This window comes from Phalaenopsis equestris, unplaced genomic scaffold, assembly GCF_001263595.1.
Source record: "Phalaenopsis equestris unplaced genomic scaffold, ASM126359v1 Scaffold000251, whole genome shotgun sequence".
NCBI lineage: Eukaryota > Viridiplantae > Streptophyta > Magnoliopsida > Asparagales > Orchidaceae > Phalaenopsis > Phalaenopsis equestris.
In genome coordinates, this window is record NW_018164693.1 from 634,891 (window position 1) to 649,021 (window position 14,131).

At 37.4% G+C, this 14,131-nt stretch overlaps 1 protein-coding gene across 1 annotated transcript; it reads right to left on the reverse strand.

Moving 5' to 3' along the window:
* Window positions 1-9,295: 9,295 nt before the first annotated feature.
* LOC110024278 (subtilisin-like protease SBT1.5) lies at window positions 9,296-11,732 on the reverse strand. Its single transcript, XM_020724156.1, has 3 exons — window positions 10,774-11,732; window positions 10,642-10,699; window positions 9,296-10,578 (listed from the first exon to the last, which is right to left on the reverse strand). Exons 1-3 carry the CDS (start codon window positions 11,692-11,694, stop codon window positions 9,377-9,379), a joined length of 2,181 nt encoding a protein of 726 aa, XP_020579815.1. The 5' UTR covers window positions 11,695-11,732; the 3' UTR covers window positions 9,296-9,376.
* Window positions 11,733-14,131: the final 2,399 nt, after the last annotated feature.

Consider the following 14,131-nt stretch of genomic DNA (forward strand, 5'->3'; position numbering starts at 1 on the left):
GGGCCGACCCCTGCGGCCGGCCCGCGGGCCGCATTTCAGGATAAACAGCTTATCCTGAAACGCACAAGCTGCCCCAAACGGACCCTTAGCATGCATTTTAACCCACACATCATTCTGAGACCACATGATAGAGCATCTAGCATATGGGTCAGAGCACATGCAAAAATTTTATGCTTGTTTGATTAGACTAGCTTTAGAGAATTTTATTATTATTTGCGTGGGTGTGTTATCATTTAGATTTGTGCAAATATATAATTTTAATTTGAAACTTTTAATTTTGTTTTGTGTCAGCTCGTGCAGGGGAGTTATGGATCTAGTGGCGAGTATACAAAGCTTCAAATTGAATGCCTCAATATCACATTCAGTTGGCTTCCAAATGTGTGTCGAAAATCCTGTGATGAGATATGTGCAAAGTTTCACTTCAAACACGTCAATATCGCCTTATGCCCGGTTCTAGATGCGTGTAGCAGATTCGGTTGTGAGTGTGCAAAATTCTGTCCAATGAAACACATTTAGGGTTGGGCTGCGGATCTAGTGGCGTTTAAGGCCGCAAGCTTTCTGAGCGTCATTTAGACAAAATTTTGAGAGTCCCCAAACATCGTCCTTGCTTAGGGGCTATCTCAGGAAGTTAGGTCTAACCACCACACCTAATAAGATGTGCGTGGATGATGTTGTGAAATACCGCGACCGAAATATGCTTGTATTCACCGCATTACAAGTTTTCAAATTCATGCAAAGGAATACAACATAATTTTCCCTCCAAATCGGAACAGCCCGAATGAGCACTTAATTAGTTTTTTTAAGGCATTATTTACTTTTACCAAATTGCTCGGCCCCACAAATTTGAATATTGGCAACCTCCCGATGCCATTCCGGAATAAGGGACCACCTCGGGTGTTGGGTCCGACTTCCACACCTAGTAAGATGTGTGTGGCTGGTATCATTAAACATCTCGAATGAAATTTAAATTTATCCACCTCATCAAACAAAATATAATATGCCTAAGCCTTCAGTACTTGCAAAGCAGCAAGCTAGGATTACCCGCGTGAGGCGACGATAATGAATTGACGGGACGATGAATTTGAGCTGGAAGTGTACATCGGACGAGGGGACAGTGGAGAGTAGAGTGCTTGCCAAGCTTGAATACTGGCGGATTGAGGTGCTCGGATTCGAGGCTTTGCCGTGCAGAGAAGTTTAGGCCAGAAGAGATGGTAGACGGGGACTGAATTGGCTCGGGCATGGGGACAGCACAGTGAGCCAGAGGATGGAAACGATGGGCTTGGTCAAATGGAGCTGCGGTGGGGTTGCTGTTGTGACTTCAACTGAATGGAAAAGAGAGGAAGGAAGATCGGGTGATGTAAATTGTTTGGAGGAGTAGGAGATGTCAGGGGCAGGTTAGTGTTAAGTGTTCAAGAGATCAGACAAGTTGACGGTAGAGAGTGGGGTTTGGCATGGGATTGAGATCGGGGGGGTGTTGTAGATTGTTTGGAGGAGTAGAGGATTTTGGCTGGTATGGAGTTTGTCATTCCAGCGGTGATGACTATATCAGTGGCATAGTGAGATTGGGAAAGGTGAATACCATAGGAAGTCTTAATGTAGAATTGGGCTTGGAGTTTATGGATGGTAGATTGGATGAGGGTGGAATTGTTTCCAGTGAGAAGAATATCATCGATATAGATGAGCATGTAAAGGTGGTTGAGAGTTTTGTGGAGGCAAAAGTGCGAGGGATTGAAGGAGCTAGGCTGAAAACTGATGGTTTGGAGATAGGTGGAGAGCATAGAGAACCATTGGCGTGGTGCTTTTTTGAGTTCGTAGAGGACTTCCTTTAGGGGAAAAACATGATGTGGATAAGTGGCATCGACGAAGCTTTGGGGTGTGACATGTGAATGGTTTCAGTTAGATGATAATAGAGAAATGAGATGGAGATGTCAAGTTGGAGAATTGGCTTATTGTGAGTGAGGCTAAGTGTAATGAGATCTTGAATGGCTGGTAGTTTGGAAATTGGGCCAAATGTTTCAGTGTAGTCAAGGCTGTGTTGTTGTGTGAAGCCTTAGGCAACCAAGCGAGCTTTGTGGCTAGCTATGGAGCCATCAACATTGAATTTTCTGTGAAAGGTCTTCCAAGGATGTTTTAGTGGGGTGATAGTGCGATGAGTGTCCATATACCTTGAGATTATAGGGCATGAAATTCTGTGGACATAGTTTCACGCCGGTGTTTATGTTTGATGGCAGAGGAGTAATATATTGAGTCAGTGTGAGATTGGGGGGTGAGGTTGAGTATTTGATGAGGTTTTATAAAGCCTATTTTGAGGCGTGTTTGCATGGGATGATGAGAGGCAGTAAGGGGAATTATGGGAGGTGGTATGGGTGATGATTGATTTGGTGGTGGAGTGATGAGAGTGGTTAAAGAAAGGGAGGTTAGTAATATGGTTTGTGGTGGGTTGTGTTGGACTGGGGAGCTTGTATGGTGAAGTTCGTTTGGTAGGTTGGTTATCAAAGTGAGTAGTAGCAAGGGAAATGTACATGGTGGTGATGGGAATTGGGTTGTGTTGGTGTTTGTTTGGTGGAAGGAAAAGATTTAATCGTTGAATAGAATGTGGCGAGCATTGTAGATTCTATTGATGTTGGGATCAAGACAATAGTATCCCTTTTGAGAGGAGGCGTAACTGAGAAATATGCATGGTGTGGATAGTGGGGAGAGTTTGTGTTTGGTATCTGCTTGGAGCAGTGAATGGCAATAATAAAGTAGTTCAAATGGAGATTTGAGGTTGGTGGTGGTGGACGGTAGGCGGTTGTTGAGGTAGGTGGCAGTAAGCAATGTATCAGCCCATATGTAAGAAGGGAGAGAGGTGTTTTTCATGAGGGTGCAAGCGGTCTCAATGAGGGTGTTTCTTGCACTTGGCGACATCATTTTGTTTAGAACTGTAGGAGCATGTGTATTGATGTATGATGTCATTTTGTTTTGAGGATGGTGTAGAAGGCGGTGTTGATGTATTGTCTGCCACTGTTTGTGCGAAATTTTCTTATTTAAAATGGAAATTGATTTTGAATCATAATTTTGAATTCAAGAAATTTGTTGCTTGCAACATTTTTGTTGTGAAGAAGATAGACTCAGGTATAATGAGACTAGTCATCAACGAAAACAAAATATTATTTGTATGCTTGTAAAGATAAAGTGGGGGAAGTTCCCCATACATTAGTGTGAATTAGTTCTAGTGGAGAGGAGACTTAGTACTAGATACAAAAAAGAAAGTTTATGACTCTTGGCTATTTTGCATGAATTACAATGTGAGTATTTAGAAGACATGCATGAAGAAGGATTTTTGGAGGCAATCACTTATTGCTTTTGGGGTGACGGGTGTCCAAGTCATTGGTGCTAGCGTTGCTGTGTTGAACTGAAGTCAAACCAAGTAGTGTTGATGACCTATTAATGGATGGAGAGATGACGGGCTAGAGACCACGAATGTAAGGGCCTTTAAGGATGGTGTGATTTGTCTTTAGATCAGTGATATGATAGACGTCAAAGGTGAAAGTAAAAGGGAAGGAATTATCTTTGGTTAGTTTATGAACGGAGATTAGATTACAAGCTAAGTTGGGAATGTGATGTAGTTGTGGTAAGTGGAGCTTATTCGTGGGGGTGGGCAATATCCCTTAGGTGTCTTGTGCTACAAGTATTTATTGTCTATTCCCAACTGTGATGGTGTTGTCTCCATTGCAGTCTTGTGCTTGTATGAGAAGATTCATTTCAGTTCTTAGGTGCTCGATAGCACCACTATCTAGGTACTATTTTCCATCGGAAAAATCGGAGTTTGAGGTGACTAGTGATGTAGGAGGTTTATATGATTTGTTGTGGTGAAACCAACACTTGAAGACTTCATGTTTCTATTTGAAATATATTTGGCAAATCAATGAGATTTTTGTTGGTACGATTGGAGTTGAGTACTTTGACTGAAGCGAGAGGCAGAACTATTTTTTTTCATTCAATGTGTAAGAGTTGTTTCGGTTCTTCCATGGCCTCGAGAGGTAGTATGAGTAGTGGAAGGTGATAATTCATTAACGGTTTGTTTGCGAGGTTGATTTCTTTACTGCATAATAGCGTGCAGAGATCGTCAAGTGAGATTTGTTGAAGGTTTTTGTGGATTGCAGTTTTAAAGACATGATAGGTAGAGGGAAATCCTTAGAGGGTGTGGTGAATGATGTCTATAGGATTTAAGGAAGCTCTGACAGATGCTAGAGTGTACCTTGGCTTTGATTTCATATAAGTATTGAGTCATAGGTTTGTTCAACATGCTGAGATTGTGGAGCTCATTCTGTGGTTGAATGATCTCGAAGGGGTTGGAGGATTGGAGTCGATGCTCAATTATTATTCAAATGCCATGATAAGTGTCAGAGGTAGTACATATGAAAGAATGGATGAGAAGACAATAGAAAAGAGAGTTGTTGTTAGGTTTTGATCTATCAATATACATTTGGTGAAATCATGATTGAGAAAAGGAATGTTATTGCATATGGTATGTACTTTGCCGAACAACTTGAAATAATTTGAGGATCTGTGCCTTCTAATTCAAATGATTTTTTGAGGTGAGCTACGTAGAGACAAGGATTCAAATGTTGCTCAAGATGAATTTCAGTTGGGCAGGTATTCCAAAGCCTCCAAAGTGGAGAGACCAAAATAGACACCATAGATGTAGCCGACGCTCGAACGACGTGGCTCAGTTCTTGAGGAAAGAGGAGACTAGAAGCCTCATTAAAGAACTCAAGCATGAAACCATTAAGAACAAGCGTCGAGCTCCGAGACAAAATTGATAAGTGGTAGAATGGGACATGATGGAAATTGTCAATCAGGGCCTCTGTTTCTTCTGATTAAGTGGTAGGAGGAAGGAGAGGAGGTGTCGTGAGACCGTGGAGCTCGAAAAAATATTACAGCAGGAGTAGTATTGTAATAGTATTGTGATTATATTGTAGTCTTATTATGAAAATATTCTAGTGGTATTGTAGCGGTTCTTTGATGATATTCTATTGATGTTTTTATGAAGATTTGTTGTTTTTTTTTTTGTGTTTTCATATTATTATGATGTTATCTTGTGGTATTAGGGCCGTATTTGTATTTTTTTAGGTTTTGTGGTTATAGTTTATTGATTTTCATACTTAATCATGGTTAAACTTTTCTATAAATGTGTTGTTTTGCGAGACTGAGGTTGTTGGTAATGATCCAACTGCAACAATATTTTTTGGCACCATTGTAGACAATGAAAAAGAAACATTTGAATTATATTGTGTTTATGCACATTATATTGGATTTACCTTTCGAAAGGACCAGAGTATTCTTTTCCCAAATTCGAGGAAAATTAAGTCAAATGACTTTTTATGTGGTAAAACTTGTTTTAAGGAGTTGAAGTTCACCAACACGGTGAAGTTAAAAAATTGGACACAATTATTGGTTGTCCAACAATGATTTAATATGAAGTTGATGTTGAAGGTAATTGGGAAATTAAAAAAATTATAGAAAATCATAACCATTCATTCGCAAAGTCTGGTGATAAGCGTTCCAACAAAAAAGATAAACGAAATCAATGTAGTTATGGTCATATCTATGACAAAATCAGAGATTAGAGCTACAAATGCACTTAACTTTCTCGCTACAAATATATGTGGAGTAGAGAAGCATGAATGTACGAAGAGATATATCTTCAATTTCATTTAAAAAGTGAGAAGAGCTAAAATTGAAAATGGTTACACTAATTCTTTATTACAATTGTTCACAGAGAGACAATTGAGGATGATCTGTTTTCGTGGGACTTCCAAATTGATTAGTGATGACATGTATAGGCTTGATTATGACTGCTTTGAGGATGTCGTTATTTTTTATACAAATTATAAATTGAATAAATATAATTTATATTGTGCTCATTTTATCGGCGTGAACCACCATTGACAAAATGTTCTCTTCAGAGTTAGTTTTTTGTTCGATGAGATGATTGATTTGTTCAACCGATTATTCAAAACATTTATTTGTATAATGGATGATAATCATCCAATAACAATATTTACTGATCAAGATTAAACAATGACAAGAGCGATGAAGATTCTATACCACATACAAGACATAAATTATGCCAGTGGCGTATATATAAGAAATTTCCTTCAAACATTTATTTTGGTGTGGGTAATATACAATCAACGACCTTTTCTATAAATGTATGAGCAAATGCAACTCTGAAAAGGAGTTTGAACAAAATTGGGCTGTCATGATTGAGAAAAGAAATATACATGACAACGTTTGGCTAGATGATTTGTACAACATTAGAATAGTGGTCAACAACATTTGATAAAGAAATATTTGGAATGAGAATTCTATCAACACAAAGAAGTGAGTCCAAGAATAATATTTCTCATGGTATCTCTAAGCCAACAAGCTTTATTACTATTTATTTTATGGGACTTGGAAGTATCATTAAAACATGGAGATGAAATGAGAATGATAAGGATTTCAAATGTGCTCAGTCTGTAATTGCACCCGTTGCTAAAAACAACACAGTGTTGAGGCAAATAGCTTTATTTATTCAAGAAAGTTGTATTTAATGTTCGAGAAAGAGTTATTATATGAGTTATGTGATCTTGCTGTAGAATTCTCTGCAAATAGTACTTCAGAATTTTACATTAAAAATTTAGATAATCAAGGGACAAAAAAACATTTGATTGCTAAATATGAGAAGTCTAATTCTGAAATTAGTTTCTGATGCAAAATTTTTGAAAATTTGTGCACTAATTTGTGTGTACTATAATCTTATAAATTTAGCATTCATTTATTATTCCATTTGAACTTCAGCTCTGAATGCATTTCTAAATGATTTTCCAGTACCACACATAGAATTCTAAGTTGAAAGATGCATAAATATGAGTATAACATTAAAATTCACACATATCGGTCGTATAACCAATATTTATAATAAAAATAAAACTAATTTAAAGATAACATGATATTAGCTAATCATTTTAAAATCAGTTACAAAGCACACAACGCCCACAGACAAAGTTCATAAATATATTCAGCTCTAAATTGTCATTTTTTTCCTGCCAGCCCAATTTATCGCTTCAATCAACTTTCCCGATGCCTACTAATATTTCGATATACTTGCAAATAAGCATGCCACAATCAATACCATTAGTTTGTTTAGGGGTGCCTCTTGCCATAATAACTGGTCATTTTGATGGATTGCGCAGAAAACTTTCCCAACATTTTTAGCAAATAATTTGATATGTAAAGATTCAGGTTGAATTAAAATGTGTCATACAATGCAAAGAAATATGAATTGAATAACGAATCACCGAGTTTCTGTTGAATATAATAACAAAGCTGTGGGTGGTCGTTTTTTGCATCTTATTGGGTATAGAGTTATATAATCTCCACTTCTTATCTTTCAAATCCGCCACCACGTTGTTGTTTATCCACAATAAAAATTAGTACAATTTGAGCTTTTCTGAAAATTTATTTTATGATGTGTTCTACGAACATTAAGTTGTCTTTTTATTTATATAACTTCATAAAATGACACAAATGTCATCGTAGAAGAAGCATACAAATAAATGCTACGTTAACTTTAAAAAATATAGTTAAACTTGAATAATTACCCAATGCAGTGACAATACATATAGGAAAGGTCTGTATAATGTTGATGATTTAATCTTCTTCCTCTCTATTATAATGCAAAAGCATTGATGTGTTCATTTACAAACCAATCATTTATCAAAATATCATCAAGACCAAAACAACTAATTACTATAACCATAATATTGTGGTGATAAGATGAATTTCTTTTTCTTCCAATACTAAATCATCATCTCATATGGTTAATTTAGCTATCAAGGTTGTCATTGAACAAAGCAGGTAAAATCTATATAAAGCAATGCCAACCAAAATTTTACTTAGATGTTCTTTGTCGACTCCCACGCTTTCTATTTTCCTTGAGTTTTTTCATTCTTTCATATTAGCTTGCTTGAAAATACAAAGATAAGTACATAAGTTCGCACCCTAAACCCTAAATCCTCATGCAAGACTTGTTTTAGAAAAACCAAACATCACAATAACCTAAATGGTGAGAGCGAGAGAGAGACTGCGAATGCTTCTCGTCTGGCGATCTACAATGCAAGGGATTTCAAACGAACCAAACCCTAGCTACGAAATCACAGATGAAAATCTCGTCTGGTGATAGGAGAAAATGGAAATTACAAGAGGCGCGTGGGGTTTTGTTTTTGAAGCATGGGTTGGTTCAGGCCGAGTCATGTTCCAAAACACACCTTTTTTGTTTTATTGTTATTTATTTATTTGTGGGTTCATCACTCTACATGTGACGAATTATCATTGAAGTTCGGAGGCATAGTTGCGTCCGGAGTTCTGAAGCAATAATTGAGGAGCCCCAATACCATGAAGAGTACCGAGAGAATAGAAAGAGAAAGGCAGGCTAGCAGCTTTTCATTGGAGTTCTCCACATGCTTTTCGGTAAAATAAAGTAATATATGCATATGTGAGATTTTTTGTTGGTTACAGGAGGAATGACTAGGATTAAGTAGTTGTGGTTGGAGGGTCCAAATTTGCCTGGCACGGAGCAGAAGAGGATGTAGAAAAGCAGGCACTTGTCATAGGTGATTTGAGCTAGAATTATGTCAATCACATTGATAGCCTTGGATACTTTTTGATGTTTTGAATGCAAATGTGAAGTCCATTTTTACAAAAGGCGTTGCTTCAGGAAGATTTCAAGCATGTTCGAGACATTTCAAATTTGACATTACAGGGTTGCTTTCACTTACTCTTGCCAATTAGTACATTTGAAGTCAACATATATTTGATGCATAATTTTAGTTAGGACCTTTCATCTTTAAAAAATGAACTACAAATTCTTAAAGACAATTTCAAACAAAGATTAATGATAAACTTTTCAGTAATAGATATATATTTGTTTTTTTTTAATTATAAACATTTCAATAATATGCTTGTTTGTCAAATAAGTAAACTAAATAATTACGCAAAGCGATTAAGCAATTGCAGTAACTGATTGGAAAAACTACGAACAGGAAAATCTGAGAGCAAAAGCAATTAAACAACTTCAACTTTTTTTATTTTTTTCTATTTTTTTATTTATTTTAAAGTTCACAACAAACAATACTGCTTTGCACTTATTTAGTAGTCGTATTTAAAAACATTAAAAAAATTAAATATATATTTTTTAGTAAATTAATAAATCAAAGACATATTTCATACAACTTATTATAATAATTACAACCCATATATTTTTATTTTCAAATGTTAAACAATGATATTATTCGATCATTGATTACATAAATATATATTCTTATAACAACAGTGCATAAGTTGCATCTCAAACAAATGTGACCACTATTGGGCTACTAGCATAATACTTCCCAGAATCCCAATTCAATCGCCCTTCTCTCACCTCACCAGCAGCTGGCTTAGGCAAGCCCCCCTTCAAACTAAATTTCACCTCATAGCTCATCTCTTCCCCTACCTGGTTAAATTGTAACGTGTTTGGAGTTACCTCAACCCTTACCCCTTCTGGGTCCTTCACATCCAGAGTATAAGTTGACCCTGCATCCCCGACATTTATTACTTTCCTCATCACCCTCCCCTCTGGTTTGTTGCCTCCGATACTCACACTAAAAGATGGATAATTAAGTTGCTCTGGCGCTATTGATTTTACCTGCGCACAATTCACCCTAGTCTTTATGATCATTTGTACTGGAATATTCGATTTATAGTATCCACATAAGTAATGGACATAGTCATAGTAATTTAGCTCGTATATAATCCCAGGTTTCGTGGCTGCTTCTGGATCTATATGGCCTGCTCCTTGCTCGAACACCGTAGCGGGAGTACCTTCGTATTCGTCTGTGATTGGATTCCCTTTGCGGTCTAATGTATATGCGGTTGTCATAATCGCTGATTTGATTGCCGCCGGTGACCAGTTCGGGTACTTGTTTCTTAACAGTGCCACGATGCCAGACACATGCGGAGTAGCCATGGACGTACCGCTTAAGAAGTTAAATATGGATTTGGTGGGCCCCACCGTTCGCGGCCACGCAGCTAGAATACTGACTCCTGGTGCAATGATATCAGGTTTTATGATCCCTCCATTGGTCAAGCTCGGTCCTCGTGATGAGAAGACTGCGACGGCTGGGGCAGAGTTAACTCCAAATAGGGTCCCACGAAAGTTTATCGTTGCAGTCGGGTTCACTGTGTTGCGATAGTACTCGTCTATGGCATTGCTACCAGTGTTGTTAAGTTGTGAGGCAGGGAGCACATGTACATAAGCGTTAGTGGTCTCTCCTGCCACCATATTATTCAATAAAATCATGGCTTTGCCACCGGAAGTCAACACATTGCGGCCACGCACATCATCCTCTATGCCATAGCGAAAGCATATAACAATTTTGTCCCTAAGATTTAACTTCTTGAGCTCAACCAATTTACAACCCATTGAATCAGGCGTTCCAAGCTGTTCGGATGGGTATGCCAGTGGTATTTGAGTTGAAGGAAAGGTCCCAGGTTGGTAAGCTGACTCACCTAGCACCAATAGTTAGTATCCATGGCACAACACTGAAGCCATTATTCTTCTATCGACAGTACTCGCACCAACAGTTAGTATCCATGGCGCGTCATTAGCTAATATGCTCGGTGTTGGCCCCTCGTTCATCATGCAAGCACATGGAACAATCCCTTTTGTTATAGCCGCAAATGAACCAACAACAACCCAATAACCGGACTATCAAACAGATCAAGCTTGACCGCCCCAAGCGACATTTGAAGAATATCAACATGGTCACGCATGGCCTGTTCTATACCAGCATAGATATCTGCATCAGTACCGGTAGAGTGGCCCGATGGGCCGAGAAATAAGACTTTATAAATAGCAAGATGAGCACGTGGGGCCATGCCAGAGGCTGTCCCGGCAGCCTGCCCTATCACATTGGCATTATTGACGAAATTCCCGGCCGCAGCCGCTGTGCTAGCAACGTGGGTGCCATGGCCATCGTTGTCATATGGGTCAGAGTAAGCTCTGTAACGAAATGCGATGGCACCGAGGAGTTTGTTGTTGCAAGTACGTGCATTCCCCCAATAGCATTTGCCACTCCACTTCAGAGGAGCAGGTGTCATCCCATGGTCATTGAAGGAGGGATGATATGGGTTGATGCCACTATCGATGACACCAATAATTTGACCGGCGCCCATGGAAGAGTCATACCATAAAGTGTTCGATGGTTTTCCTTTAAGGGAAAGGAAGGTGGGGGTGTAGGTTGTGGAAGCATAGTGTTCTCGTTCTGGGTTTGCCTGGATGAAGCCATCAATGGATTCCATTGCATCGACTTCTTCGGGGGTTAGGCGGGCGGCAAAGCCGGTGATGACTTCACGATAGATGTATACCATACGAGGTTCTCCGGTGTCAAGGGTGGCATTTGGAAGAAAAGACATGTACCAATTTTTAAGATCGCGTAAGCGAAGTGAACGGTTGTAGATGCCACGAGGCTTCTCCACGTGAACGATGTAGACGGGAGTTTTGGCGGGGTCGATGCCGCCACCTTCGTTGGTGATGGGGAATTGTTGGGAGTGGAGCAAGGGAAATGAATGAGATGAGAAGACGTGAAAGAGGAAGAGGAAGAGGTGAAGGATGGCGGCACCCATGAATATTTATATTATCACTTCTAAGAAACTAGGTGGTGGCTGATGATTCCTCACCGTCTAAAAGGGTCATATTTATATCTTAAAAAGGGAACAAATATAAAGGAAAAATGATTAAAACATGTTATGATTAGAACAAATGGTGGACAGCTCATAAAAGGGGCATGCCGGACCATGCTTTTTTTATATATTCTTTTTGCATGGGATACTTTGCGTCCTATGCTTGGTGTCAATACTGTTCCGAGCATTATTATTATAATATAGTAATGGATGCTATATATATATAAGGCCGCTGTGCTTGCAACGTGGGTGCCATGGCCATCGTTGTCGTACGGGTCAGAGTAAGCTCTGTAACGAAATGCGACGGCACCGAGGAGTTTGTTGTTGCATTGTGCTTGAAATGATGAAGGAATGCTATATATATATATATATCGTTTCTTCTAAGCAAGATCGAACACGTGCATCACTCCATTGTCATTAAGGATGTAAACGAGCCGAACACGAGTGAGTCCAGGCTCAACTTATGTTCGGCTCGTTTATATTTCACGCTCAAAAAGTGTATTCTTGTTCGGCTAATTTGCTTAGTGATTCTGATTCTCTTTATAGATGTCAAATTGTGATGTATGTGATTATATATTAATGTCCTTAATAATGATTCTTACTTTGCAACAAAGCCAAAAACTTTATCTCAAGCAAAAGCAAGGTAAATTCTCAACTTCAAAGCAAATAAGAATACAATTATAATATTTAATTATGAGATACTACGCAAGTATACGTATCGTTATCAAGTAATATATGACTTATTGATTAAGCCCCAAATATCGAACTCATAGAGAAAACTTAGAGAAAAAACTCATAGAGAAAACTACAATATACAACTTACAAAACAAGAGAAATTAGATAACAAAATTTTACTTAGCAAAATATTCTTATTTAAACTATAGATACTGAAGTAGAAATGAAAGTTCAATTCCTTTTGTAATTTTTGATAATTTGAAAATAAAGTAAGCAACTAACTAACTTAATTAAATACTAGCAAGATGAAGACAATATGAATAAAATATCTTTTTCCTTGTCATGAATCAGCAACAAGTATATGAGTTATGTTGTGGAAGTATTCTAATTGTGTTGTGTCAAATATGAGTAATAATATTTTTTACCCTTACTAGAGATGTTATCAAGAACATTGATTAATCTATAGTTTGAATAGCCTTGAAGACGGATTAGGTAATGAAGATACTAGCTCTCACTCTAGAGTTCCCTCTTCTCCCTCCACCTGAAGGCTAACATCTTGTATCAAAACCTAAAACTATAAATCAAATTGGGAGTTTTAGTCTGTCACTCTAAAATCCTTTAATTTTATAGCCTTTAAAATGTATTTCTCTATTTATTTGACTCAATCTAATGAAATACATTCTCATCCATGAAATCAAATGTGATTCTTACCATTTGTTGACCGAGACAATACCATCTCGGATCTTACATATTCTCACAATAGGTATTAACATCTTAATTGACTAAATCAAGAAGTAAATGAAGTACAAGGTTTAAAATCATCACAACTTCTTCCAACATTAAAGTCTAATACTTCACACAATTTCTCTCAAATACTTAATCACTTATCATTTTAAAGAAAAATATAAAGAAAACTACTCAGAATTTATGAAGAAAATACAACCACACTTAAGTTTGAAAGTACATATCATACACTCAAACAAGAAGTCCAAATTAAAACCAAATGTAGTTATAAAGATAAACACTTATCTCAAATCATCTCCACCAAATGTCTTGAAGTTTAGGCGCAACTCTCTTTGTTTAACTGACGCGTAAGCCTCAGTCCTGGATGCTTAGGCGCCTTTGTTCATTTTTGCACCTTCTTCATTTTGCTCCAAATTTGATCATTTTTCACTCCCTTCACCATTTTTCATCCATTTGATTGTACTCATCCATTTGATTGTACCATCCATTTGATTGTACCTGAAAGAAAAACACAAATACTTTTCATTACAATATCTCAAAAATAAGTATAAAAATGTGTTCATAAAAACTATATATTTTAGGTGTATCACTTAGCGAGTCGAACACGAGCTGTTCACGAATAAAGAGTCGTTTTGACAACCTTAATCACGTAGCCATAAGATGTCAAGGGTTGGGATTAAATTTAAAAATTATTGTTTATATTAAAACATCATTTGAATCTAATTTAATATTTTTTATTCTATTTTCTTAATTAATACTTTTAATTGATTATAATTCTTTGTAGCCTTGTATTCAATTAAATTTTTTAAAAATACTACTCATCAACATATATATAAATCTATTGATGAGTAATATTTCGAGCTAAAACTAGTCGAACACGAATGAAAAAAATATTTGTTTGTGTTCGGCTTGTTAACATAGCGAACGTGCCGAACACGAGTTGTTCGTGAACAATAAGTCA